The sequence below is a fragment of the Pseudorca crassidens genome, chromosome 20 (assembly GCF_039906515.1).
Source record: "Pseudorca crassidens isolate mPseCra1 chromosome 20, mPseCra1.hap1, whole genome shotgun sequence".
In the NCBI taxonomy this organism is placed as follows: Eukaryota; Metazoa; Chordata; class Mammalia; order Artiodactyla; family Delphinidae; genus Pseudorca; species Pseudorca crassidens.
The window spans coordinates 28956757-28983683 of record NC_090315.1 but is presented as its reverse complement, the minus strand read 5'-3'; the positions used below and the strand labels follow the sequence as shown (position 1 = coordinate 28983683).

Below are 26927 nucleotides of genomic sequence, written 5' to 3'. Positions count from 1 at the left end.
TGCCATGTGCAGGGGATATAGCAGTAAACACAAAAGAAAAATAGGACAGCTCTTGCCCTCATGAAGCTCTCTGTCCAATGGGGAGACTGATAATAAATAAATATGCAGTTGCAAATGTGATGTATTTAAAGGAAACAGGAAAATGCAGTTGCAAATGTGATGTATTTAAAGGAAACAGGAAAATGCACAGAGTGGTAGGAAAGAAACTATTGATAAAAGAGGCTCATGTCAGCAGGGTTTAGGGGGTTACCTAGAGAATGATAAGAAGGAACCCGCTGTATGAAGAATGTGGGAACAGCTTTCCAGAATAAGAGAACAGCATGTATGAAGGCCATGCATTTAGAAGCATGTGGCATGTTTAAGACTAAAATTAGGGATATTGGGCTTCCCTGGTGGCGCAGTGGTTGAGAGTCCACCTGCCGATGCAGGGGACACGGGTTCGTGCCCCGGTCCGGGAAGATCCCACATGCTGCAGAGCGGCTGGGCCCATGAGCCATGGCCGCTGAACCTGCGCATCCGGAGCCTGTGCTCCGCAACGGGAGAGGCCACAGCAGTGAGAGGCCCGCGTACGGCAAAAAAAAAAAAAAAGAAAAGAAAATTAGGGATATTATATCTGGAGTACAACGAGTCAAAATGGATTACAGCACAAGACTGGGTCAGAGAGGAGGGCCCAGGACAAAAGCTCAGATTTTTATAATTCAAAGATACACGCACCCCTATATTCATAGCAGCACTATTCACAATAGCCAAAACACGGAAACAACCTAAATGTCCATTGACGGATGAATGGATAAAGAAGATGTGGTACATACATACACTGGAATACTACTCAGCCATAAAAAAGCACAAAATAATGCCATTTGCAGCAACATGGATGCAACTAGAGATTATCATACCAAGTGAAGTAAGTCAGAAAGAGAAAGACAAATAGCAAATGATATCACTTATATGTGGAATCTAAACTATGGCATAAATGAACCTATCTACAAAACAGAAACAGACTCATAGATACAGAGAACAGGCTTGTGGTTGCCAAGGCGGGCGGGAGGGAGAGGGATGGACTGGAGTTTGGGGTTGATAGATGCAAACGATTACATTTAGAAGGGATAAACAACAAGGTCCTACCGTATAGAACAGGGAACTATATCCAATATCCTGTGATAAACCTAATGGAAAAGAACATAAAAAAAGAATGTCTATACGTGTATAACTGAGTCACTTTGCTGCACAGCAGAGATTGCCACAACATTGTAAATCAACTAGACTTCAATTTTTAAAAAGTTCAGGTTTTATTTTATTTTATTTTTTATTTTCTTGGCTGCACTGCGTGGCATCCAAGATCTTAGTTCCCCAACCGGGGAATCAAACCCGTGCCCCATGCTCCAGTGGAAGCTCAGAGTCCTAACCACTGGACCGCCAGGAATTCCCCCAAAGTTCAGGTTTTATCTGAGTGTGAAGGAAGGCCACCGAAGGGTTATGAACAGGGTGAGGTTATGGTCTAAGCTAATCTGTGTTTGTAAGGTCACTCTGGCTGTCATGAGGAGAGTGGATGGAGAGTGAGGCAGAGTGGAAGCTGGGAAACATGGCGGCTCATGCTAAGTCAATGTCAAGGACACATAGATGAGGGGGCTATTCCCTCCTAATGGGGACATGTGGGAGGGCTTTGAGGAGGGGATTTTTCCCCAAGTGAAAGCTCAAGAGGCAGGAACAAAGGAGAAGGCTGCATTTCCCCCTTCCAAGCTTTTTCCTCCTGAATAAAGGGAAAATTTGTTTTTCCTTTTTCTGCTTCAGAAACTAGAAAGAGACGAGCATTCATCAATAAGTACCTTCCAAATCACCTACACGGAGGATTAAACAACAATTACAACAAACCATCGGCAGTTCCAAGTGAGAATAACCCAATGACATTATCAAATTTGGCATAAATAGACCTGGCTGAGCCTCACAGATTTTGTCCTGGGGCTGACAACGTCAGCAATTCCAAGTCTGATCCCCACTGGCCTCTGAAAGACAAGATCACAGGAGAGAGAGGCAGAAAAAGCCTTCCTGGTTGCATTTCCCTGAGCAAATGGGCACATTCGCCTCTGGGATGAGCGGGGCAGTGTCCACGAAGCCGATCAGAATGTGATTAGTCAGGAAGAGTCTCTCCGCCAGCCCTTCGTTGGTGACCAGCCTCGTGAGAGCCAAGAGTCACATTTTGTGAAGCCTGTTGTGTTCGTTAAATACCGTATGTTTCTGTTCAACCAGGTATTGTCTGCCAGCCAAGTTTGCACAGCAACCTGCCTCCAGGCTGCATCCACCTCAGGACAGGGACCCGTCCTCCCTGTTGTCCACATCCTCCTCTCACTGGACCCTCACAACCGTGGTCCCCTCAAGGCAGGGAGAGAAACTGAGTTTAGAAACTGGTTTGTTTTTGTTTCTACTAAATGGCTTTGCCTATCCAGCATCCATTCTCCAATCCTGTGGTAACAGCTCCCTAATTTTTCTTGGGGATCTCAACTTAGGCCACATGGTTTAGGTGGCACCGGCCTCCCACCCAAGTTCCAGGGTGGACTTACGATCTAGACTTGGCTTGTCATTCAAATCCACCACTCAGGGCCACCTCCCCCCCCACCCCGCCCCTTCATGGTAATTGGTTCAGAGTGGACACATGATCTAACTCAGTTCAATCAGATAACCCCAAGACTTTTTGCTGGACCCCTGGGGGAAGGAGCATTCTCTTTTCTCTGAATTGGGATCTCTGAGGATGTCAGCGTGGAGCTGCTGGAGGCCATTAGAGCCTGTCTGAGAATAGGACCAGTGCAGAGCCAAGAGATAGAGAAAGCATGAATTTTTGACACCATTTGAGCTTCTGAATGGAGCCATACCTAAAACTCAACCTCATTAGGAGTGGGTTTCTGACACCGTCAAAAAAAAGCATTCTGACTTTCACATGAAGGCTACGATACAAGGATGAAGACCAGGCATTCTGATTTCTAGTCCGGTGCTCTTACCCTATATCATGTTCCAGGTGACTTTATCCAACCACATATCCAAACTTGACTAATCTGTATGGTTTTATGGTTTACTAAAAGATAAATATTTTTAAGACAAAAACATCTGACCACAACATTGTTTAATCTAACTGAATCACAGAGCCATGGGAGGATCCCTGGAGATCATATCATTGAGTGGTTTTCAAAGATTTTTAGCAACTTCTTATTTCAAATGAAATATTAAGCAGAGCTCTTGTGTGTAAGAAATAAAAGCACTGTCTCTTTACTGCAAATGTATTTTATCTTTTAAGTTAAAAGTTTTAACATTTACTTTTTTAATAATCAATGACCTAGGGGCATCCCTGGTGGCGCAGTGGTTAAGAATCCGCCTGCCAATGCAGGGGACACGGGCTCGAGCCCTGGTCCGGGAAGATTCCACATGCCATGGAGCAACTAAGCCCATGTGCCACAACGACCGAGCCTGCACTCTAGAGCCCGCGAGCCACAACTACTGAAGCCTGTGTGCCTAAAGCCTGTGCTCCGCAATAAGAGAAGCCACCGCAACAAAGAGTAGCCCCCTCTAGAGAAAACCTGCACGCAGCAACGAAGACCCAAGGCAGCCAAAAGTAAATAAAAAAATAATAAATTAAAAAAAAATAATCAGCGACCTAAATTTCAATGTGTTTGTTTCCAAGGTGTAAAAATTGGTTAAATAGGGAATCAATAGAGAAAAATCAATGAAACCAAAAGCTAGTTCTTTGAAAAAAAATAATAAAATCAATAAGCCTCTAGTCAGGCTAAGAAAAAAAGAGACACAAATTATTAGTGTCAGAAATGAAAGGGGGGGTGGGAGGAATTGGGAGATCGGTATTGACACATATACACTATTGATACTATGTATAAAATAGACAACTAATGAGAACATGCTGTACAGCACAGGGAACTCTACTTAATGTACTGTGGTGACCTAAATGGGAAGGAAATCCAAAAGAGAGGGGAATATGAATATGTATGGCTGATTCATTTTGCTGTACAGTAGAAACATAATATTGTAGAGCAACTATACTCCAATAAAAATTAATTTAAAAAAACAAAAAAGGAATGAAAGAGGGGATATCGTTACAGCTTGTACAGGCATTAAAAGGATAATAAAGGAATACAATGAACAACTGTATGCCCACAAACCTGATAACCTGGATGAAATGGACCAATTGCTTGAAAGATGAAATTTGCCAAACTCACAAAAGAAGAAATAGACCATCTGAATAGGTCCATATCTATTAAAGAAATTGAATCAATAATTAATAACCTTCCAAAAGAGAAAGCATCGGGCCCAAATGGGTTCACTGCTGAAATCTACCAGAAATTTAAGAAAGAAAATATACAAATTCTCTATAATCTCTTTTAGAGGATAGAAGCAGAGGGAATATTTCCTAACTCATTCTATGAGGCCAGCATTAGCCCAATACCAACACCAGGCAAAAACATTATAAGGGGCTTCCCTGGTGGCGCAGTGGTTGAGAGTCCGCCTGCCGATGCAGGGGACACGGGTTCGTGCCCCGGTCCGGGAAGATCCCACATACCACGGAGCAGCTAGGCCCATGAGCCATGGCCGCTGAGCCTGCACATCTGGAGCCTGTGCTCCGCAACGGGAGAGGCCACAACAGTGAGAGGCCCACGTACCACAAAAAAAAAAACAAAGAACAGCTACCAAAAAAATCTACAGCTAACATCATACCTAATGGTGAGAAACTCGAAGCTTTCCCTCTAAGATCAGGTACGAGGCAAGGATTTCCCTTCTCACCACTCCTTTTCAACATTATACTGGAAATTCTAACCAATGCAACAAGACAAGACAAGAAAATACAGATTTGGAAGAAGAAATTGTCTTTGTTCACAGATTACATGATCATCTGTGTAGAAAATCTGAAAGAATTGTTTAAAAAGCTGGAACTAATAAGTGATCATAGCAGGTTGCAGGAATTAAGGTCAATATATAAAAGGCAATCCTTTTCCTATATACCATCAATGAACAAGAGGAATTTGAAATTAAAAACACAATACCATTTATACTAGCACCGCCCCTAGAAAAATGAACTACTTAGGTATAAATCTAACAAAATATGTACAAGACCCATAGGAGGAAAACTACAAAACTCTGATGAAAGGGATCAAAAAAGAAGTAAATAAATGGAGAGATATTCCATGTTCACAGATAGGAAGACTCAATATTATCAAGATGTCAGTTGTTCCCAACTTGATGTATAGATTCAATGCAATCCCAGTCAAAATTGCAGCAAATTATTTTGTGGATATTGACAAACTGATTCTAAAGTTTATATGGAGAAGCAAAAGACCCAGAGTAGCCAACACAATACTAAAGAAGAACAAAGTTGGAAAACACGCAGGGACCTCCCTGGTGGTCCAGTTACTACTGGACCAGAATCCACCTTCCAATGCAGGAGATGCAGGTTCAATCCCTGGTCAGGGAACTAAGATCCCGCATGCTGTGGGCCAACTAAGCCCGCACGCCACAACTACTGAGCTCACGTGCTTCAACTAGGGAGCCTGCATGCTGCAAACTACAGAGCCCACACGCTCTGGAACCCGCACTCCACAACTACAGAGCCCTGGAGCCTGCACGCCAAAACTACAGAGCCCTGGAGCCTGCACGTCACAACGAGAGAGAGAAAACCTGCAAGCCACAACTAGAGAGAAGCCCGAACGCTGCAACGAAAGATCCCACGTGCTGCAACTAAGACCCAACACAGCCAAAATAAATAAATAAATATTTTTAAAAAAATAGTTGGAAGACACACTACTCAACTTCAAGACTTACTATAAAGCCACAGTAATCAAGACAGTGTGGTGCTGATGAAAGAACAGACAAATAGGTCGGTGGAACAGAATTGATAACACAGAAATAGATGCCTATAAATATAATCTACTGACAGGAGTAAAGGCAGGATAATGGAGAAAAGAATCTTTTCAACAAATGGTCCTGGAACAACTGAACATCCATATGTAAAAAAATGAATCAGGACAGAAACCTTACACCCTTCGCAAAGATTAACTCATGTTTCCTATTTGATCGAGGGCTCCAGGTTTATCTTTATCATGGCAGAATCTGAGTCCAAATGACTTTGCGGTTGTCTGCAATGGGCACCGTGGCTTGGACTTACCACACTTGAGCAAGCGGCTCCGGGGCCACAAGGGCAGAGGCAGCCCAGGATATCTACATGGACAGCTGTCATCTGCCACCTCTCTTTTGTTCACTCAGAGGCAGGCGGCTGGGGCCTCATGAACAGCCCTGGAAGCTGCACCATCGACAGCCTGTCACAGCGAATCACCTCAGGCTGCTGCATCCCCAAAGAGCTGCTCATCGACCCAGCCTCGGCCCCCTCTGGGGCTCTCCCAGCAGCACAGACAGGCTGGTGCCAGGTAGGCCCATCCCTGCTGCCAAACTGGGGCACATGCTCCAGCTGCTGGGGGTCTGGGCTCGGGAAATGCCACCTCCCCCTTTACCCCTAGGGACAGAGTGCAGGGCACCCCCAGAGCATCTGGGAGAACAGCAGTTTCCTGCTCCATCATATTTACTTCGGAAGGCTTTCACTGTGCAAGAAGCCTTTTCACTTACCCTGACCCTCATGCCAACAACACAGGATGCACAGGGCAGGTTCTGCCCATTCCTCACAGGAGAAAACTGAGGCTCAGACAAAGGAAGACTAGAGAAGAAGTAGTAGCCCGAGGACAACAGGTGATGGGAGATCTTTGTCCTGCCTCTCTGCTGCATTAGGGGGCTTTGGTGAACACAGCAGGGCAGAGGGGAAGGTCGTGGGAGCCCCTGATGTTCAGGCCTTTCAGTGTGTCTAGATCGGGGGTCGGCTCCCAGTAAGCATTTTTCATCTGGCAGCTATAAGGGGATTCCTGTAAAGGGTCCCCACCAGCTCTCCCAGAACTGTCCCAACCAAGGGAGACCACACTCTATCCCAGGGTCAGGTGTCCGGGACATCAGCTGTGTCCCAGGGCGCCCTCTCCACAGAGGCGCCAAGGTCAGAAAGAAGGCCCAGCTGTGGTGGGAGCCTGGCACACCTCAAGGTAATGAGTCTGCTCAGGGCCTGGCCTGCCCCGGCCTCAGGCCCACTGGGCAGCTGCAGAGAGGCCTGGGCCTGAGAGAGCCGGTCAGAGGCCATTTCCTGGGAATGCCACACCCCCCAGTGGCCAGCCTTCCCCAGTGCCTCTTCTCCCCCTCCTCATTCTCAGATTCTCCCAGAGGCCACCAGTTACCTCCTGTCCCCAACTAAAAGACCCTCGGAGAGGACAGAGAGGGGGGAATCATCTCACAAAACAGTGGTAATTATTCATTCCTTCATCCAACAAATATTTGAGGGCCTGCGCTGAGCCTGGCACTGTGCTAGGTGCAGAGGACACAGTGTAAGGGAGACAGACCCAGTCCCTGTCCCCAAGGAACTAGGAGTCCAGTGGAGAGAGTGGACAAAGACGCACGCAGACGGGTAACTGACACGTAACTCCATGAAGAGAAGCAAAGCCACGGGGGCTGAGGAGTCAGAAGTGCTGCTGAGGCAGTCACTCTGGAGCCCAGGATGGCCCAAGGGCAGGAGCCAGGCCAGGAGCTGAGGGGAGAGTATTCCAGGCACAGGGAAGAGCAGAGGCTGTGGTCCTGGGTGTGTCAGAACAAGTGAGGAGGCCGGTGTGGCCCAGCCACGGTGACAGGGGCAAGAAGTGGGGCTGGAGAGATAATGAGGCCAGATCAGGCCCTGAAAGCCAAGGTAAGGGTTTGGCTTTGACTCTGAGGAAGAGGGAGAGGCACGAGACAGTTTTGAGCAGGAGAGTGACATTATCTGAATCACGTTTTTAAAGGATCATAGAATATTTTAAAATTAGCACTTCCCTGGTGGCGCAGTGGTTAAGAATCCGCCTGCCAGGGGACATGGGTTCGAGCCCTGGTCCGGGAAGATCCCACAGGCCACGGAGCAACGGAGCCCGTGCGCCACAACTACTGAAGCCTGCACTCTAGAACCCGCAAGCCACAACTACTGAGCCCGTGAGCCACAACTACTAAGCCTGTGGGCCACAACTACTGGAGCCCGCACGCCTAGAGTCCGTGCTCCGCAACAAGAGAAGCCACCGCAATGAGAAGCCCGCACACTGCAACAGAGTAGCCACCACTAGCCGCAACTAGAGAAAGCCCGCACACAGCAATGAAGACCCAATGCAGCCAAAAGTAAATAAATAAATAAATTTACTTTAAAAAATTAATGCTAGCAGCTGACATTTACTGAGCACTTACTCTACACCAGGTCTCACTCTCGGTGTTTTGATTCTGACTTCCACCCTCTAGCTGTGTAACATAGGTGGCTCCTGTCTGGTCCTGATGCTGCCTCTGTAAGATGGACACGCTATCTCCTCCTCTGGGTGTTGCAGGGAAGACACTGAGGAAGGGTCCAGGCTGGTGAGTGCACAGCAGATGCTCAACAGGTGTCACAGCAGTTATTCATGCCCAAAGCATCAGGGGCTGTGTTCTAGGAATCTGGTGAAATGCATCAGGCCAGTCCACCTTGGAAAGAGAAAGCATCCATTCAGCCTCCACGACGGAGGTGCGGCAAACCAGGCTGCAAGGGAACTGACAGAGGCCCACAGATGTAGGAAGGTGCTGGGTGGGACTAAGCAAGGTACAGAGCCAACCTTGTCCTCTCCCACTGTGCTCCTCCTTTTCCACCAATAAGGATGCACGAGAGAGAAGCTCCCTCTCCTTATGAGGGGTGACCAGCTGCTGGCAAGGAGCCTCCCCTTGCAGCCCAGGTCAGAACCAGACCCCTACACAGGTCTCATAAAACCTGAAGTTTGGGGACTTCCCTGGTGGTCCAGTGGTTAAGCATCCCCCTTCCAATGCAGGGGACTCGGGTTCAATCCCTGGTCGGGGAACTAAGATTCCCACATGCCGCGGGGCAACTAAGCCTGCGCGCTCCAGAGCCTGTTTGCCACAACTAGACAGAAGCCCTCGTGCCACAAGGAAAGAGCCCACATACCACAACTAAGACCCGACGCAGCCAAAAAAATAAATAAATACTAAAAAAAAAAAGACAACTGAAGTTTGGCCATTAGAGAGCTGGTCCATCAAGTCAAGCAGTCATCTTTTTTTTTTTTTTTTGCGGTGCGCGGGCCTCTCACTGCTGTGGCCTCTCCCGTTGCGGGGCACAGGCTCCAGACGCGCAGGCTCAGCGGCCATGGCTCACAGGCCCAGCCGCTCCGCGGTATGTGGGATCTTCCCGGACCGGGGCACGAACCCGCATCCCCTGCATCGGCAGGCGGACTCTCAACCACTGCACCACCAGGGAAACCCAAGCAGTCATCTTTTATTGGTCAACTTCCCCTTGTTCCATAACAGCAAAACTATTTCCGTTCTTCAACTTACCTTCTGATCCTTTTCAAGGCAAAAACATCCATTTCTACACGTTTATGTGAGTATATGCATCTTCTTCTGGAATTTGTTTTCATCTAACGCTACTCCAAACATGCAGGAAGGGACTTTGGAGATTATCTGACCCTCTTTTTGAAGAGCAGTGTGAACTAATGGTGAGAATGTGGGGTTCGGAGGTGGGCAGACAAGGATTCAGATCCCAGACAGGCAAGCTGTGCGACCTTGCATAAACCACCTGACCTCTCCAGACCTCAGTTTCCTCACCTGTGGGACAGGGATAAGAGTGCTCTTCTCACCCACCTAAGAGGTTAAAAGGGGATGGCAGCGTGGGCAACACTCCAGCCAAGTCCCCTGCACAGGCAATTGCTCAGTTTCTGTCATTTCAGTCCTTCTTATTGACATATGTAAGAGGCTCAGAAAGCTTATTTGTATAAACTTTTTTTTTTTTTTTTTTTTTTTTGCGGTATGTGAGCCTCTCACTGTTGTGGCCTCTCCCATTGCGGAGCACAGGCTCCAGACGCGCAGGCTCAGTGGCCATGGCTCACGGGAACAGCCGCTCCGCGGCATGTGGGATCTTCCTGGACCGAGGCACGAACCTGCATCCCCTGCATCGGCAGGCAGGCTCTCAACCACTGCGCCATCAGGGAAGCCCTGTATAAACTTTTTATACAAATACCATATAACAAATTACACTAAGACTTGGTGGTTTAAGTAAACATACGTTTATTATCTTACAGTTCCTGTGGGTCATGAGTCTGAGCATAGTTTCCCTGGGTCTTCTGCTTTGGGGTCTCTCCAAGTCTGTAATCAAGGTGTGAGCCAGGGCAGAGGTCTCATCTGAATGCTCCACTGAGGAAGGATTCACTTTGAAGCTCGGGTGGTTGTTGGCAGGACCAATGGCTCAAGGACAGCTGGACTGACAGCCTCAGCTCTTGGGGGTGTTGGTTAGAGGATGCCCTCCATTCCTTGCACGTGAGCCTATCCAAAAGGGCAGCTTGCTTCCCCGAAGCGTGCAAGCCAAGAAGACAACAGAGTTGGCTAACAAGACGAAAGCCACAATCTTCTGGAACCAGATCACAGAAGTGACATCTCATCACTTTTGCCATATTCTGTGGTCAGAAGTAAGTCTCTAGGCCGGCCCACGGTCAATTGGAGGAAGTGACACCAGGAGGCAGGAATTTTGAGGGGTCATTTTAGACTCTGCCTGACTCTACAATGTTCACTTCAACTAGAATTTTCTGGTGCCTTTTAGGCGCCAGGCACTATCCTTGGGCTGGAAATAAAAAAGTAGATGAGTTGAGGTTTCTATCTCCCAGGAACTTTTTTCTGTGAAGTGTTCTCTGCTTCAGGTTCTTACACTGCTGGGAATACTTTGGGACCTAGGTAAGATCTCTGTTGAGAAAAGGAGGGAAATTACTAACTCCCTAATGTAAATGAGTTAACTGGACACTTTCCCTCCATCACAGGGCGCTCAGAGGGAAGACACACACACACACACACACACACACACACACACACAGAGTGAGCTAGTTCTGAGGGGCCTTTGCAGAGTAGTGGTCACTGTGCTGGGTGCTACGGACACAAAGGTCCTGTGCTCCCCAGACCAAACCCTGCCCTGGGGGAGCATACTGGGTGATGAGGAGAAGGCCGGAAAACTCACAGGTTCAGCCTGGAGTGAGGCCAGACCCATAGGGGGAGCTGGCACAGCAGTTCTCCTTAAAGCAAAAACAGTTACAGCCAGTAGTTGAAAAGCTGAAACCAAGCTTTGCTCTATACTTAGGGGGCTTTGGTGGCTTGATTTCAGAGCAACAGAGGTTCCCTTCGCCAACACCTCTCTTGCTCCACTCTGACATCCACCTCACAGATGCCAGAGAGGCGTGTTACAGGGAGCTAACAGACACAAACTCTTAGCCTTTGTGGAAAAGCAGCTCCCCTCCTCTAAAGGAACCTCATCTTCACTGACTAATCACTGGGGTCTGGTGGGGACTGCCAGTCATAGACTCTTAACTCCTCTTGGCCTTAGGGGTGGACTTGGTATCCAAGCTGGATCACTTGGTATCCAAGCTGGATCAATCTCCCGTTCCCTTGCCTATAAAACATGTGACCCAAGCCAAGCCAGTCAGAGCCCTCCCCTGAAATATTTTCCTGGGTGAAGCTGATAGGAAAGAAAGAGACCCGTTTCCCAATTAGTCAGGATACAGCTGCTGGTAACAGTGTTTTCAGCCATGTAGGGGGAAAACACTGGAGCCCAAAAAAATGGAGCCCAAGGGATGACACAAAGAAAGAGAGAGAGACGTCACAGCATCAAATCCCTGGTTCCCATCTTTCTTCAGGCGACCTTTACTCCTGTCCTTCCTGGACATGTGACCCAATACATCTTTTTTATTTACTTGAAATAATTCAAACTGGATTTCTGTCATTATCCAACCATAGGGCTCTGAATTACAAGTGTACCATTTCACCACTGCAGTTCAAGTTAAAGCTACAGATCTTCCTGGGAGAAGTAATCCCGAGGTCCAAACTCTTACTCAAGTATAAATGATTAATGTCAGCTCCTTTCTTGAGAGCAAGCTGTGATTATAGGTTTATCTGAAAACAAACAGGGCACTGTAACTCTAAAGGTAGAGACAATCAAGACCTCCTTCATCAGGTTCACAAGCTTATGATTCAGATTCAGAAAACCTGGATTTGAAGCCTGGCTCTACCACTAACTGGCAACTTACTTAATTTCTCTGGGTATCCATTTCCTCATCTGTAAAATGGGAATAAGAATATTTCTGCCCTTCCTACCTTACAAGGTTGTCATGTAGAAAAATATCAACATCATTTTGTTTCCCTGCAGCCATAATCCCTGGATGTGCTATCTTAAACACACCTTAACATTTTATTCAGGTAAATGCCAGTGAGCAAAAATGTGAAGAATTCATCTCACCAGTAAGGCTCAGCATCTAAGGATAAAAGTGAATGAGAAGAAGGGCTTAAAACAGGATTGAGGAGTGGACATCCATCTACAGAGCAATAGTGTTAGTCTGGACCCCCACTTGGTGTGGATCCAGATATATTTTCATCATTTTTTTCAATCTAATTTCTAAATTTTCTTTCTTTTTATTTCAAAAAAATTAAACATGCACATGAGAAACTTTTCAAACCGTACAGAGAAGCATAAAACTAAACCAATCCATTCCACCTCCAGTCCTATTCACCTGAGATAACCACTGTTAACAGTTCTTGTGTATCCATCACAGCCTTTTAATCCAGATGACAACATTTATTTCCATACATGCATCTTACCAAATACACTCTGCTCCATACTTTGTTGATGTTGTTTTAATTAAGGTCTTGGAGGCCTTTACATATCATCACATAAGTTTTCTGTTGTTGTTGTTTTTTAAGTTACAATCCTTCAGTTACCAAGGTGCTGGATTTGCTGGATCTGGCATCCAGTACAGGGTTCAACAAATAATGTTAAAGGGAAGATAGAAGCTAGGGAAAGTGGGATAAAAGGGAGGATTCAGGAAAGGAGGAAGGGTGATGAAAAGAAAAAGGAAGGAGGGGGCGAGGAGGAGGGAGGGAGGGAGGGAAGGCATCAAGGGAGGCAAGGAAGAGAGAGAGATGAAGATGAAGGAAGGGAGAGTGACGGAGAAAAGAGAGTTTCAGAGTGGTGGATCCCACCCTGGCCCCGCCCCCGGGCCGGACTCCGCCCCCGGGCCGCAGGCTGCAGCGCTACCTCCAGCCGCCAGGGGCCGCCACGCGCAGCCGGCCGCTCTCTGCGCGCGCGGCAGGCCCTCTCTCCCGCCTCCGCCGGCCGCTCGCCGACCCGCAGCCGCTCTCGGGCTCCGGCTGGGTCTCGCGCGCTCGGCCGCTGCTGGGTCTCTTCGTGCGAGGCCTCGCGCCGTTCGGCGCACGCCGTACCCCTGCCTCGAGGCGCGGGGTCTCGTGGGCCCCGCTCCCGCCCTCCGCTCGCCTGGCCCGGACCGGAAGCGGCGCCGCACGGCCTGGGCCTGGCGCGGGGGGCGGGCACCGGGGCCCGGTCGGACATGGGCAAGAAGCACAAGAAGCACAAGTCGGACAAACACCTCTACGAGGGTAAGGAGTGGGCCGCGGTGGAGGGTGGCGAGCCCGCGGCGGCTCGGTGGGGTTTTCGTGCCTTCGAGACTACCCTCGAGCGTCCGAGGCGGGCCGGGGGCCACGCCTCCCGCGGGCAGGACCGGACCCGCGAAGGGGACGCGACCCGTCTGAGCCGCGCATACCCCAGGCTAGGGCGGCGTTCGAACCCGGGACCCCCGGTCCGGGCGGGTCTCTTGGTGAGGGGTGTGAGGCGGCCCGGGAACGTTCGGGGCGTCCACTCGGCGAGTGCCCGTCATTCAACAGGTGCTTCGTGGGGCGCCCACTGCGTTCCCCGGGCCGCCTCGGCCTGTGCGCGTCCTTCTCTCCCGTCCAGCGGTCACTCTTCGTTGTGGATACTGCCCTGCGAGTGCCTCCTTTAATTGAAGCCCTTTCCTTTCATTTAAGAGTATGTAGAGAAGCCTTTGAAGCTGGTCCTCAAAGTGGGAGGGAACGAAGTCACCGAACTCTCCACGGGCAGCTCCGGGCACGACTCCACCCTCTTAGAAGACAAAAACGATCACGACAAACACAAGGACCGAAAGCGGAAAAAGAGAAAGAAAGGAGAGAAACAGGTTCCAGGGGAGGAAAAGGGGAGAAAACGGAGACGAATAAAGGTAAAGGTCGTTGCGTTGCTTCAGCTCTGCAGGTGGTACCAGTTTCTGAGGGTTGCCGCCTCCCGCTGTCAACCTTGCTTTATTTTCTTTGTGTCTAGTGAGATGCTGAAACGCTTGTAAAATCGGACTTGTCTTGAGCAGGAGCAGGGCAGAATAGAAACATGAATCATCTGAGTTTCAACAGCTCTGTCTTTAATTATACTCTTAGTTGTACTCACACATCAGGTGAGTGAGCAGCTAAGTCCTGATTTTCAGGAGCTGCTTCCTACCATCTAGGAAAGGTAAAAGTCATGCTCAAGAAAGCCTCAGTGTTCGAGGTTTGTGGAAAATAGTCATTTCAAAAGTAAATGGGGGGCTTCCCTGGTGGCGCAGTGGTTGGGAGTCCACCTGCCGATGCAGGGGACACGGGTTCGTGCCCCGGTCCGGGAAGATCCCACAGGCCGCGGAGCCTGCGCATCCAGAGCCAGTGCTCTGCGACGGGAGAGGCCACAACAGTGAGAGGCCCGCGTACCGCAAAAAAAAAAAAAAAAAAAGTAAATGGGATCTATTGGGATTCAAGTTTTGTTCTGAAATAAATACTATAATTCCAAATACATAATGAACAACTTTCATATTTTAGAACAAAGTTTGAGTCTATTGATGAGATAATTTGATCAGAGACCTTTAAGGGATATGACACCAGTGATGAAAATAAGCATTTTCTTAACCATTTGCAGCTAATAGAACGTAAAAAAGAAAGTAGCTGCCATCTCTATATAAATAGTAATAATAATTAACTTTCCTTCCAAGGATGATCACATACATACCTGGAATTGTCCTAGACTTCTTCGGCACTTCCCAAATTTAATCTGTCACGAAGTGACTTGTTTAATCAGTTACTGGATCTTGAAGCTAGATTTCTGTAGGTTTAGTTTTATAATTTTTTAATATTTATATACACAACAGAAATGTTCTAGTCCGTGTGATGAAACACATGGGTAAGTCACTAAATCTTAGAGATTCTCTTTTTGGAATTTCTTAATTATATGCCTTTCTGCCCCAGTGTTTATTGCCTTTGTCTAGATTGTGACAATATATAGAACTGTCTAATTTTTTATTCCCTAAACTATAAAAGCCATATATGCCTATGATTTTTTTTTAAAAGAAATTCAAGTAATACAGAAGTGAACAAAATGGAAGGGAAAAAGTTTTGCTCACTCAGGTACCTCATTTAATCTTCCTCTTCAGAGGTAACCAGTTTTGTTTCGTTTTTTTAAAATTATTTACTGTTAGGAGTAAGGTAATTCATGAGTAGGTTTGACATAAATACACTACCATGTGTGAAATAGATAGCTAGTGGGAACCTGCGGTACAGGGAGCTCAGCTCGTTGCTCTGTGGTGACCTAGATGGGGGGGAGGGGGGAGGGAGGGGATATATGTATACATATAGCTGAGTCACTTCGTTGTACAGCAGAAACTAACACAGCATTGTAAAGCAGTTATACTCCAATTGAAAAAAATTATATTAAAAAAAATGTCAAGAGTACTACAAGGCTTTTAACATAAAAGCGGTGTCCTGCTCCATCCTGGAGTTTTACTTCCCAAACTTTTTTTTCTTTGGATGTTTATCTCCATTTCTAAATGTAGGTTTATATTGCTGTTTACTGATTTATGTGTACATCTTTTACTGACATCATGTTGCAAAAGATGAGAATTTAAATTAGCATCCTTATATTGCTCCACGCCCCCAATTTCCCTTCCTGCATTCTCCCAGTGTAGATACAGCTCAATATTCAGTGTTTATTTCTAATTATTGTTCACTGGAGACAAATGGAATATACAAATACAGATCTGATCTTGACCAGTTAATTAATTGCTTTCATTTGTTTAGTTATCATGTACTAATTCTTCCCAAACTTCTAACAGATTTGTAAAACCCATCTGATTTCTGTTTTTCACATGGTCAGACACTTCCCCTTTTTTGGAAACATCCATCTTGCAGCCCTCTGTCCCTTCCTGCTCTAATCTGGACTAGTTGTTCTCTAGGCCTCCTTTGCATTCTTTCTGGATCCCATGTCTTCTTCTTGATTTACTCCTTTGTTCTGGTGGAGTCTTAACTCTACGAAGTTCCTAAGAAAGCATTCATAGGAGGTAGATTTTTGTAAGTTCTTACATGTTTGAACATCTTTATTTTACTCCCATATACTCTCCTCATGTAGATTGATGGTTTGACTCAGCATGGAACTCCAAATTGGAAATTATTTTCTCCAAGAATTTTGAAAGCATTGCGTGTTGTTTTCTGGCTTCTAGATTTGCTGTTGAGAAGTCTGTTGCCTTCTGATTCTTAGTCCTTTGTACATGACCAGTATGTGCTCTCTCAAAAAGCTTAGAATCTTCCCCTTTATCTTCAGTAGTCTGTTGCACAATGGATATTCTTGCCTTCAGGTCTGAGATGTTTGCTTGAAGTATTTCTGTGATAGCTTCCTTCCCTCCGTTCTCTCTCTTCTCTCTTTCTAGAACCCCTGCCATTTAGATGTTGGACTTCTGGACTGATTCTCTAATTTTCTTACTTTTTTTCTCCTCTTTTTCCTCTTTGTTTTTTGTGTTCTTCCTTCAAAGAGAGTTCCTAAACTTTGTCTTCTGGCTCTGCTCTTGAATTTTATTTCAGACCTTGTATTTTGAATTTCCAAGAACTTTTTCATGTTTTCTAACTGTCCTTGTTTTAATAACATCCTGTTCTTGTTTTTACATGCAGGATCTTTTATTTCTCTGAAATATTAATTGATGAGTTTTTTTGATATTTTTCTTCTAAGTTTTTTTTTGCTCCTTGCACTGTCTCTATTTCCCCTCAAGTTCTTCATTTTATTTGGTCTCTTCCTTTTGTGTTAAAAGCATCATTTAGTTATCTGTTGAGTGTTTGTAATCTATTTGTATTTAAATGTGAAGCACAAAAAGGCTGATTATATGCTTTGTGCCTAGACAAAGTTTGTCAGCTGATGGACTTCACTGTGGGCATCACTAAACAGAGACCTGATCATTTTGATTGGGAGCCGCCAAAGTTTTGTGCTTTTCCAGGTTTCTGAGGTTAGAACTTTTCTCAGCGGTGTCTCCCTCCTTGCATGCAGGAGGTATCTTGCTTTCTCTGATCTGCAGACTCCTCCACTTGCCTTTCATCTCCCAAGTGTGTTGATATCTTTCACCCACTGTCATCTCTTCTATACTCTTTTTTCCCACCATCATCTCGTTTAACTGGAAGTTGAACCCCTTTTAACCACTTCTGGGTTTAGTTCTGGCAGTTTCTACCATTATGCCAGCTGATATACTCATACTCCTCATTTCTTGTTTTATCAATTATCTCATCTTTTTATTAACTACATTGTATTTGGTTATATTACTGTACCATATTTTATTTTATATAACTTTTGAATGTTACAAATAATGCTGCATTGAACCTCATTGTTCACATGGCTTTGTATACTTTTATAAGGATATCTTCAGGATAGGTTCCTGGAAGTCTCCCCCTCTGCCCTTTCTTGACGGTGGCTCTAAGTATCATTAGCCACCTATATATTTTTATTTCATTGCAAATTAACATGCTTTCTTATCCACAGTTTCATTTGGAAATAACACCCAAAGTAGGGCAGGGAGGTGGATGATTTCCATTGTACAGAAGGTAAAGTGGAAACTCAGAATTGAAGTGAATTTGCCCAAGGTCCCACTTCCCCAGGACTCAGGGCTAGGGACTGTGGGATACTTCCGGGGTGTCACTGGTTCTGTAGAGCCTGTTTGGGTTATCCCTTTTCTCCAGGCTGGACTGGGGAGGGGGAAGAGGGGTTCCTTTGCTAGGGAGACTTCAGAAGGACACCTTTCTCTGAGCTGTACTCTGGATCTCCAGAGAGTTTTAGGAACAGCAGTTGCTTCTGGTCTTTTCTTGGGGAAAGTCAGCCATGTGACACCTGTGGGCCTGAAAGGGGCTAGAGTATGTGTGGTTCTGAGGGACTGGTGACTCTTCTGTTAGTTCATGTAGCAGGAAGGGGGAAGGGCACAAGAAAAAGATAAAACATGCCCTTTCCCTTTTAAAGTGTTTTTCTAAAAGGCATTCATAACTTCTGCTTATATTTCATTAGCCAGCACTTAATCACTTAGCCACCCTTGCTGCTAGGGAGGCTGGGAAATGTCTTTTAGTTTAGGGAAAGGGTTGGGGGCATTAAATCCTAATAAAAATCAGGAATCTTTTACTTAGGAAAATAAGGAGAAGGTAAAGTTTTGGGAAAGCACAGATGTTTACAACACAAAACCCTGTAATTTCTCAAAGATGTCATATAAAGTTAAGTAATATTCTTCTTTTGAGTAGGAAGGCTCTGATTATACTAGTTTAAAATGCCCCAACAGATAGTATCAGTATTGTTTCTCCCTGTAGAGCAGTGGTACTTAATACCAACCATAGCATTAAAAGCACACCATGCTTTAGTTTTTTGTTTTTTTGGGGGGGGGGGGTTGTTTTTTGTTTTTTTAAGATTTTTTTGATGTGGACCATTTTTTAACGTCTTTATTGAATTTTTTACAATATTGCTTCTGTTTTATGTTTTGTTTTTTTGGCCACGAGGCATGTGGGATCTTAGCTCCCTAACCAGGGATCGAACCCGTACGCCCTGCATTGGAAGGTGATGTCTTAACCACTGGACTGCCAGGGAAGTCCCCATGCTTTAGTTTTAATCAGACCATAATCTGCACAACACCGAAGTGTGTTGGCTTTTTTTTCTTTTAAACATTTGAATGCCAAGCAGTTGGCAAAGAATTTGCCTGCTGGCATAACTCTAGTCTTTAGAAATCAGGGTACAGTGATGTTAACACTACAGTCAACATGGGGTCAACTATGTATTCTGAGCTATTACTGTAGTATAGTAGAAATATTCTTTTCATATCATACTATTAAACATAAAGGATCATATGTATAAAGCCATGAGTATTATACTTTATGGGCTACTTCAGATATTTTCAGAGGTAACCTGACAACCCACTTTTCATTTATATGCTGACTTGAGAAGCTGATACCTGAACAGAATGGTACATTACTGCAGAAGTAAGGAAGCTTGCACACCATGTGGAGAACTAAGAACAATAGCATGAAAGTGGGTAGATGTGAGGGTGTGTACAAGGGACATAAAGTAGTTCTGTTTTTGAAGCACAGAATACGTGAAGAGGAGTATGGGATAAGATCTGAGAGGCAGTTGAGATGGCAGAGTAGGGAGTTTGAACTTGAATGTGTAAGCAGTAGAGAGTCAAAAACTTTCTGAGTGGAAGAATGATAAAATGTTGAGCCTTAGTAACGGTAATCTGTTAACAGTATCTAGCAGATATTGAAGAGAGTAGAGACTGGGTGTAAGGAGACCTACTTAGAAGGCTTTTTATTGAAGTAGTTCAGATGAGAGGTCTAAATTCTTTCATTGAAACTCAGACTTGTTCTTCAGAAAAGCATAATCCTAACCCGAATTCTGTCTTAACAACTTTGCGAGTCAGCTTCAGGTTTAGATGCTCAAAGAAGTTAGGCTAGTCCCGTTGCTAGGGATGTTATCAGAATAAAATGACAGGTGTTTTTCTTTAAATTTTTTAAAATCATGAGCATTAAATATATAGGATATTATTCACAATGCTAGAGTTAAGTAAAATTTTGTTTTAATTTATTTTTTATTGATGTAACATTAGTTTATAACATTATATCAGTTTCACGTGTACAGCATTATATTTCTACTTTTGTATACAGTACAACATGCCCACCACCAAAAATTTAGTTTCCATCCATCACCATACAGTTGATTCTTTTTACCCATTTCACCCTCCTCCCGTTCCCCTCTGGTAACCACTACTCTGTGCTTTGTATCTATGTGTTCAGGGTTTTTTTGTTTGATTTGTTCATTTATTTTGTTTTCTTGTTTGTTTTTTATATTCCACATATGGGTGGAATCATAACAATATTTGTCTTTCTCCGTCTGACTTGTTCACTTAGCATAATATCCTCAAGGTCCATCCATGTTGTTGCAAATGGCAAAATTTCGTCTTTTTTTATGGCTGGGTAATATTTCATCATGTATGTATACATATGTATATATACACACACGTGTGTGTGTATATATGCATCCTTTTTTCCATTCGTCCATTGATAGGCACTCAGATTGTTTCCATATCCTGGCTATTATAAATAATGCTGCACTGAACATAGGAGTGCATATATCTTTTCAAATTAAGTAAAACTTAAAAATTTTTTATTTATTTACTTTTTTCGGCCGCGCCAGGCGGCATGTGGAATGTGGGATCTTAGTTCCCCGACCAGGGATCGAACCCATGTCCCCTACAGTGGAAGCGTGGTGTCTTAACCACTGGACACCAGGGAAGTCCCAATGTAAGTAAGACTTCTAATGAAAATTTAAAACTTATTCATATACAATAAATTCCCATTTTTATTAAACACTATACTAGGTCCCAAGGGGCATACATACTCATAAAAACTAACATTTGAGTGTTTACTATATGCTAGGCATTGTTCTGACTTCTTTATATTTACTATTTTAATACTTAATAGCTTTATGGGGTAGGTACTATTAGTATCTCATTTTGTTGCTGAGTTAACTGTAAAGTAGCTTACAACTAGAGAGGAGAAATGAATGACTGTAATTGTTGAGCAAAGTGGGAATTCTCTCAAAACACAACTCATTGACTTCTTTTGTATGAATCTGCCATACCCAAGGTCTCAGGGCTGCTATGGCTTATTTGGGCTGGCAGAAAATCCTCTCCGCTTTTTCCCATTTTGCTGTTCCCTCCTGAGGTGGTCCTCTTTCTTTTTTTTTTTTTTAATAAATTTATTTATTTATTTATTTGGCTGCATTGCGTCTTCATTGCTGCGCGCGGACTTTCTCTAGTTGCAGCAAGCAGGGGCTACTCTTCATTGTGGTGCGCAGGCTTCTCACTGCGGTGGCTTCTCTTGTTGCTGGCACAGCTCTAGGCTCACGGGCTTCAGTAGTTGTGGCTTGCGGGCTCTAGAGCGCAGGCTCAGTAGCTGTGGCGCACAGGCTTAGTTGCTCCACGGCATGTGGGATCTTCCTGGACCAGGGCTCGAACCCGTGTCCTCTGCCTTGACAGGCGGATTCTCAACCACTGTGCTACCAGGGAAGCCCTCTGAGGTGGTCCTCTTAATCACAGAAGATCTTCCCAGAGAAGAAAGGACTCTGACTAAGGGCATAAGAGTAGTGTTGGTCCTCTGATAGAAGGATTATTTATTGGTTTGTTTATTCAGCAAATATCTACCAGAAACCTATGATGCACTGGACTCAAATGATAAATAAAATATAGTTCCTACTCTGCAGGAGCTCAAAGTTGGGCTGGGAAATCAGACACAAAAGGATAAATAAACTTCATGGCCTGGCAAGTTCTAATAGAGGTATGAATAAAGTGTTCTGGGAGTCCAGAGGAAAGTGTTTCTCATTATGCCTTGGGGAAGTAGGGGAAAGCATCATAGAGGTAAGAGCTAAATTATGTGGCAGATGCAACGGAGGGCCAAAGATGAGGTGTAGCTTCAAAGTAATAAAACTGATATTTTCATTTGAATTCTAAAATCAGCTGTTAAAACAAAGTTCTGAAATTGTTTTGTACACTGGAAGCATTATTTGAATATAGACATAGATACCTATGTATATATATCTCTCCTACAAAAGTGACCAATGTGAAGGATAGTACCTAGAACTTCAGCTGTTACTTCTCATGCTTTCACGTTACCGTTTCACGCTGTCTCTTGTGATTAATTAATTCTACAAATATTATGTATTAGGTATTATTGAGCTTGGGGGTACAGAGCTGAATAAGACTTGGGCCTCTGCCCACCAGGAACTCCAGAAAGAGGCAAATGTGTCTATGACATGCAATGAGTGTTATAATATTAATAATATGAGCAAAGATTTACTTCAGAGGTGTTATGAATTAATAAAATAACTTGCCGTTGAGTCATGGATAAATTAGAATCTAGTCTGACATAAATGCAATGTGTTTGTAGTTATGGAAATAGCCACTGTTTTTCTCTCCTGCCTCAGACCTTCATACACACAGGATATTTACTCTCCCTAGAATTCTGTTCCCACCCTCAACCTGGCTAAATTTTCTCTCCTTCAGATCTCAACTCAGATGTTACTTCTTCATAGAAGCCTTCCCTTACTTCTCCAGTCTAAATTAGATTCACCCAACAGTTATCCTCTCCTTGAAATCTGTTTGGGTTTCTTTTACTAAGTTGTTTGATGTCTGTGGCTTTTTACACTGTTGGCTTCCTAAGGGCAGGACTGTGTTTGTTTATCCACCAGTAAATATCCACACAGTAGAACCTCATTTATTTATTGAATGCATGAATGAATGAGTATTCACCATGTGCTAGGTAGGCACTGTGCTAAACATTCAGATACACTATCTTCTTTAATCCTCAAAACACTCTTCTGAGGTAGGTATTGTTGTGTCTATTTTAGGGATGAGGAAATTAGTCCCCCCACAAAAATTATGTACTTGATCCATGATCTCATAGCTAATAAGTGGCAAAGCCAGAATTTGAACCCATTTTATAAACTGAAATTATAAACCCTCCTACCTGAAGTTAAATGGCTTTAGTATTTTTGTTCAGTTTTCTCTATGTAATTAGAAAAATAAACCGCTCTTAACCAGAACTGTGTTAACTTCCGGTTTTACGTATCTATTACAAGTGGCGTTAACAGTAGGGTTCTATAGTATTTTGAAATCATAAAAAAAAAATTGGAAGGTAGGAATCAGAATGTTAGGTGGAGAGAGAACTATAGAGATCAGAGCCTCTTGTTTTACAGGTGAAACAGACTAAAACAGTGGAATAACTTGTTCAGGTTTACATTCTGGTAAATTAGAAGCTAGATCTCCTAATATCTAGTCTGGCAATAACATGTTACGATATCTCCTTTCACTTTAGGGTAGTTTCCAAGTATATGTTTTTTATATTCTTTTTTTCTTTTGGACTCTGGCCCAGAAGGCAGTATTCTCTTGCCGTACCAAATAGTAAAGTGGTCACTGTAGACCAGTCTAACTAGATAAAGTTACCAGATAGGAGTAGTACAGAGACACATTATACCTTCCCTTGGTACTTTTTCAGCTTTTCTGTTTCATGGTCATTTCACCATCTCATAAACTCTAAAATAAGAATCAACAGTTGAATCTGTATCTTGCAGGTGATAAAGAGGCCTAGTGAGAGTAAATGAGTGCCTGAGAAGGTCAGAGTGTGTTAAGGATGAAGCTAGAGCAAGAACTTGAGCCTCTAGACCATGTGTCAGCAAACTAGAGCAAGCACCACCTGATTGTGTAAATAAAGTTTTATTAGAACATAGCCACACGCATTCATTTACATATTGTCTGTGGCTGCTTTCTTGCTATACCAGCAAAGGTTAGTAGTTGCGACAGACATTATGGACCACAAAGCATAAATTATGCTACCTGGCTGTTCACCAAAAAAAAAAAGTTTGCCAGCCCCTACTCCAGACTTCTTGTACTATGGCCTTAGTTCTTTCCACCTAGGAGAGTGCTTACTGCCTTTTCAGGCTGTCCTCTATCCACAATTTATGTTTAATAGGAAGAGATCTTGTCTCTGAGGGTCTTTTTTCCATTGAACAGTTGTTCTAAACCTGCCAACCTATAAAAGATTCATACTAGTTTTTCTGGGGAAAAGATACAAAACTTTCCTGAGTCAAAAATTGCTGCTCAGGGCTTCCCTGGTGGCGCAGTGGTTGAGAGTCCGCCTGCCGATGCAGGGGACATGGGTTCATGCCCCGGTCCGGGAAGACCCCACATGCCGCGGAGCGGCTGGGCCCATGAGCCATGGCCGCTGAGCCTGCGCGTCCGGAGCCTGTGCTCCGCAATGGGAGAGGCCACAACAGTGAGAGGCCCGCGTACGGCAAAAAAAAAAAAAAAAAAAAAAAATTGCTGCTCCAAAATATGAGGCCATAAAAAAGATAGCAGTCAACTTAATGGAAACTGACATCAAGTGCACAATGAGTACAGTTTATAACATTGTTCTCTGGAGCTTCAGTCAGTCATATATTCTGTATTAGATGCTTTGGGCTCTGAGAATCGAATGTGAAGTTCTGTATCAGTGATACTCAAAGTGTGATCACTGCATCGGCAACACCCACATAGCCTAGAAACTTGTTAGTAATGCAGATTCAGAGGCTCTACTCTAGACCTACTGGATCAGTAATTCTGGGGACAGGGCCTAGTCATTGGTGTTTTGTTTGTTTGTTTTTTGGTGGTACAAGGACCTCTCACTGTTGTGGCCTCTCCCGTTGCGGAGCACAGGCTCCAGACGCGCAGGCTCAGTGGCCATGGCTCACGGGCCCAGCCGCTCCACGGCATGTGGGATCTTCCCGGACCCGGGCATGAACCCGTGTCCCCTGCATCGGCGGGTGGACTCTCAACCACTGCGCCACCAGGGATGCCCGTCATTGGTGTTTTAACAAGACCTTCAGGTGATTCTGATGCACACTGAAGCTTGAGAACCATAATGAGACCTCAGAGTTTGCATTTCTAGCAATTCCCCAGATGATGCTGATGTTGCTGGTCTGGGAACCACACTTTGAGAACCACTGCTCTAGATACTAGAACAAGAAATTTGGACATGGGCCAAGAAAATTAAGATCCTATTGAGAATCTTGAGCATAAAATAGACATTTTGGGACAGTTTTACTATAAAATTTAATTTTTAAAATTCAAAGAACAGAGAATTAAAAAAACAAAAACTACCACCTGGATACCAACCATTCAGCTTTAACAAATCGTAACATTTTGCCTTTTGCTCGTATTTTTGGGTTTTGTTTTTTTTTAAGAAATTAGAGTACAGACACAGATGAAACTTTCTGTGTACCCTGCCAGAATCCATTCCTCTTCCTCATTCCCTACAGAGGACCGTGAATTTGGTGTGCATCACATGAAAACTTGTTCTTAGAATTTTACTCCTTCTGCATACGTTTGTAAAATACACTAATATATTTTCAAAACTTGCATAACTAATCTTGTAATAATTCTCAACTTTTCCCTCCAGAAATTGTTTCTGAATATAATACATGCTGATACAGTGTAACTTTAGACTATTAATTTTACTTGCTATGTAAATATGCCATAATTTATTAATCCATATTCCTTTTAGTAGGTTGTTCCTAATTTTTTACTATTTCACAGAGTCCTGTAATAAACTTGCACATGTCTACATGTACACTTGTGAAAGGAAGTTTCTCTAGGGTATATGCCCAGGAGTAGAATAGCTGAGAAGTAGGATAAAGGTAGCTTCAGCTTCATTAGATATTGTTTATTGTTCTCCTAATGGTTGTACCTATTTACTCACCCATCTGCAAGGTATGAGAGCCCCATTTCTCCACATTTTCATCAAAACTTGACATTTTTAGACATTTTAATTTTTACCAATCATAGAGATGTGAAATGCCTTCCAGTTTTTAAATTCATAATTCCCAGAGTTCCAGGAAGCCTGAAGCTAGTTTTCATGTTTCTTAACATTTCCAGTTTTTTTTCTGGGAATTACTTATGATACCCGTTACCCATTTTCTATTGGGTTATTTACCTTTTTACATGAATCTGTAGGTGCTCTTTATGTAATCTTTGCTAATACTTTGAGTTATTTGTGTTTCTCAGTCAATAGGCTAGTCTTTTAGCTTTATAGATAAGAAAATCCCTCCTCTTGAGTCATAAAGATTCTTTTACTTTATCTCAAGTTTTAAAATTAAGTCTTTAATTTATCTGAAATTTACTTTTACACGTGGTATGAGGTGGAGATCTAATTTCATATTCTTTTTAAATGTAGATAACCAGTTGTCCCAGCACTACTCTTTTGTCATTGATTTATAATGCCAATCTGTGATACATCAAAGACTTTTCTATGTGCATGGGTCTGTTTCTGGGCTCTATGATACGTTCTATAGGTCCGTTTGTCCCTGTGTCAGACCCACGTTGTCTTAATTATCATTTTATAGAAATACTTAATATCTGATAAGACATTTTATTGTGACCTTTTTCAAAACTGTTCTATTCTTGATGACTCACTCTTCAAGATAGATTATACAATTGGCTTATCAAATTTCATGAAAAATCCTGTCTTACAATTTTGATAGGCATTACATTTTTTTTTTAAATTTTATTTATTTATTTATTTATTTGTTGGGTCTTTCTCTAGTTGCGGTGAGCGGGGGTCACTCTTCATCGTGGTGCACAGGCCTCTTACTGTCGTGGCCTCTCTTGTTGTGCAGCACAAGCTCCAGACGCGCAGACTCAGTAGTTGTGGCTCACGGGCCTAGCCGCTCCGCGGCATGTGGGATCTTCCCATACCAGGGCTCGAACCCGTGTCCCCTGCATTGGCAGGCAGATTCTCAACCACTGCACCACCAGGGAAGCCCCAGGCATTACATTTTATTTATAGATTACTTTGGAGCAAATTGACTATCTTTCAGTTCATGAACATGGTATATCTCCTTTATTCAGATCTTCCACAGTGGCCTTTCAGTAATGTTTCATGATTTTTCCTAAAAGGTATTGCTCATCTTTTATTAGATTTACTCCTGGGTATATTATCTTGCTTTTGTGAATAGTATTATTTTTCTAATTGGTTGTTTCTACCATATAGAAGCACTTTTTTTTCCCCCTTTATGAACATATTATTCTCTCATTTTCCAGCAGATGGCAGTAAAATACATTAAGATTTCATTATTAATAATCTTTTCAGTGGTGTCTTCTTTTTTTCCACTGAAATTAAAA

The 26927-nt window shown here is 43.8% G+C and overlaps 1 protein-coding gene across 3 annotated transcripts in view; it reads left to right on the top strand.

Annotated features, from left to right (window-relative positions):
- Positions 1-13205: 13205 nt before the first annotated feature.
- The window catches only part of BRD7 (bromodomain containing 7), a 38474-nt gene continuing 24752 nt past the window's right edge, over positions 13206-26927 (top strand). For 2 of the 3 annotated variants that reach the window (XM_067720934.1, XM_067720933.1), the window contains exons 1-2: positions 13207-13503; positions 13930-14138. In XM_067720934.1, coding sequence (XP_067577035.1) covers positions 13455-13503; positions 13930-14138 — 258 coding nt within the window. In that variant the 5' untranslated portion in view covers positions 13207-13454. Of the gene's footprint in view, positions 13504-13929; positions 14139-26927 lie in introns of all 3 variants that reach the window. The other variant, XM_067720935.1, reaches the window with a different exon arrangement.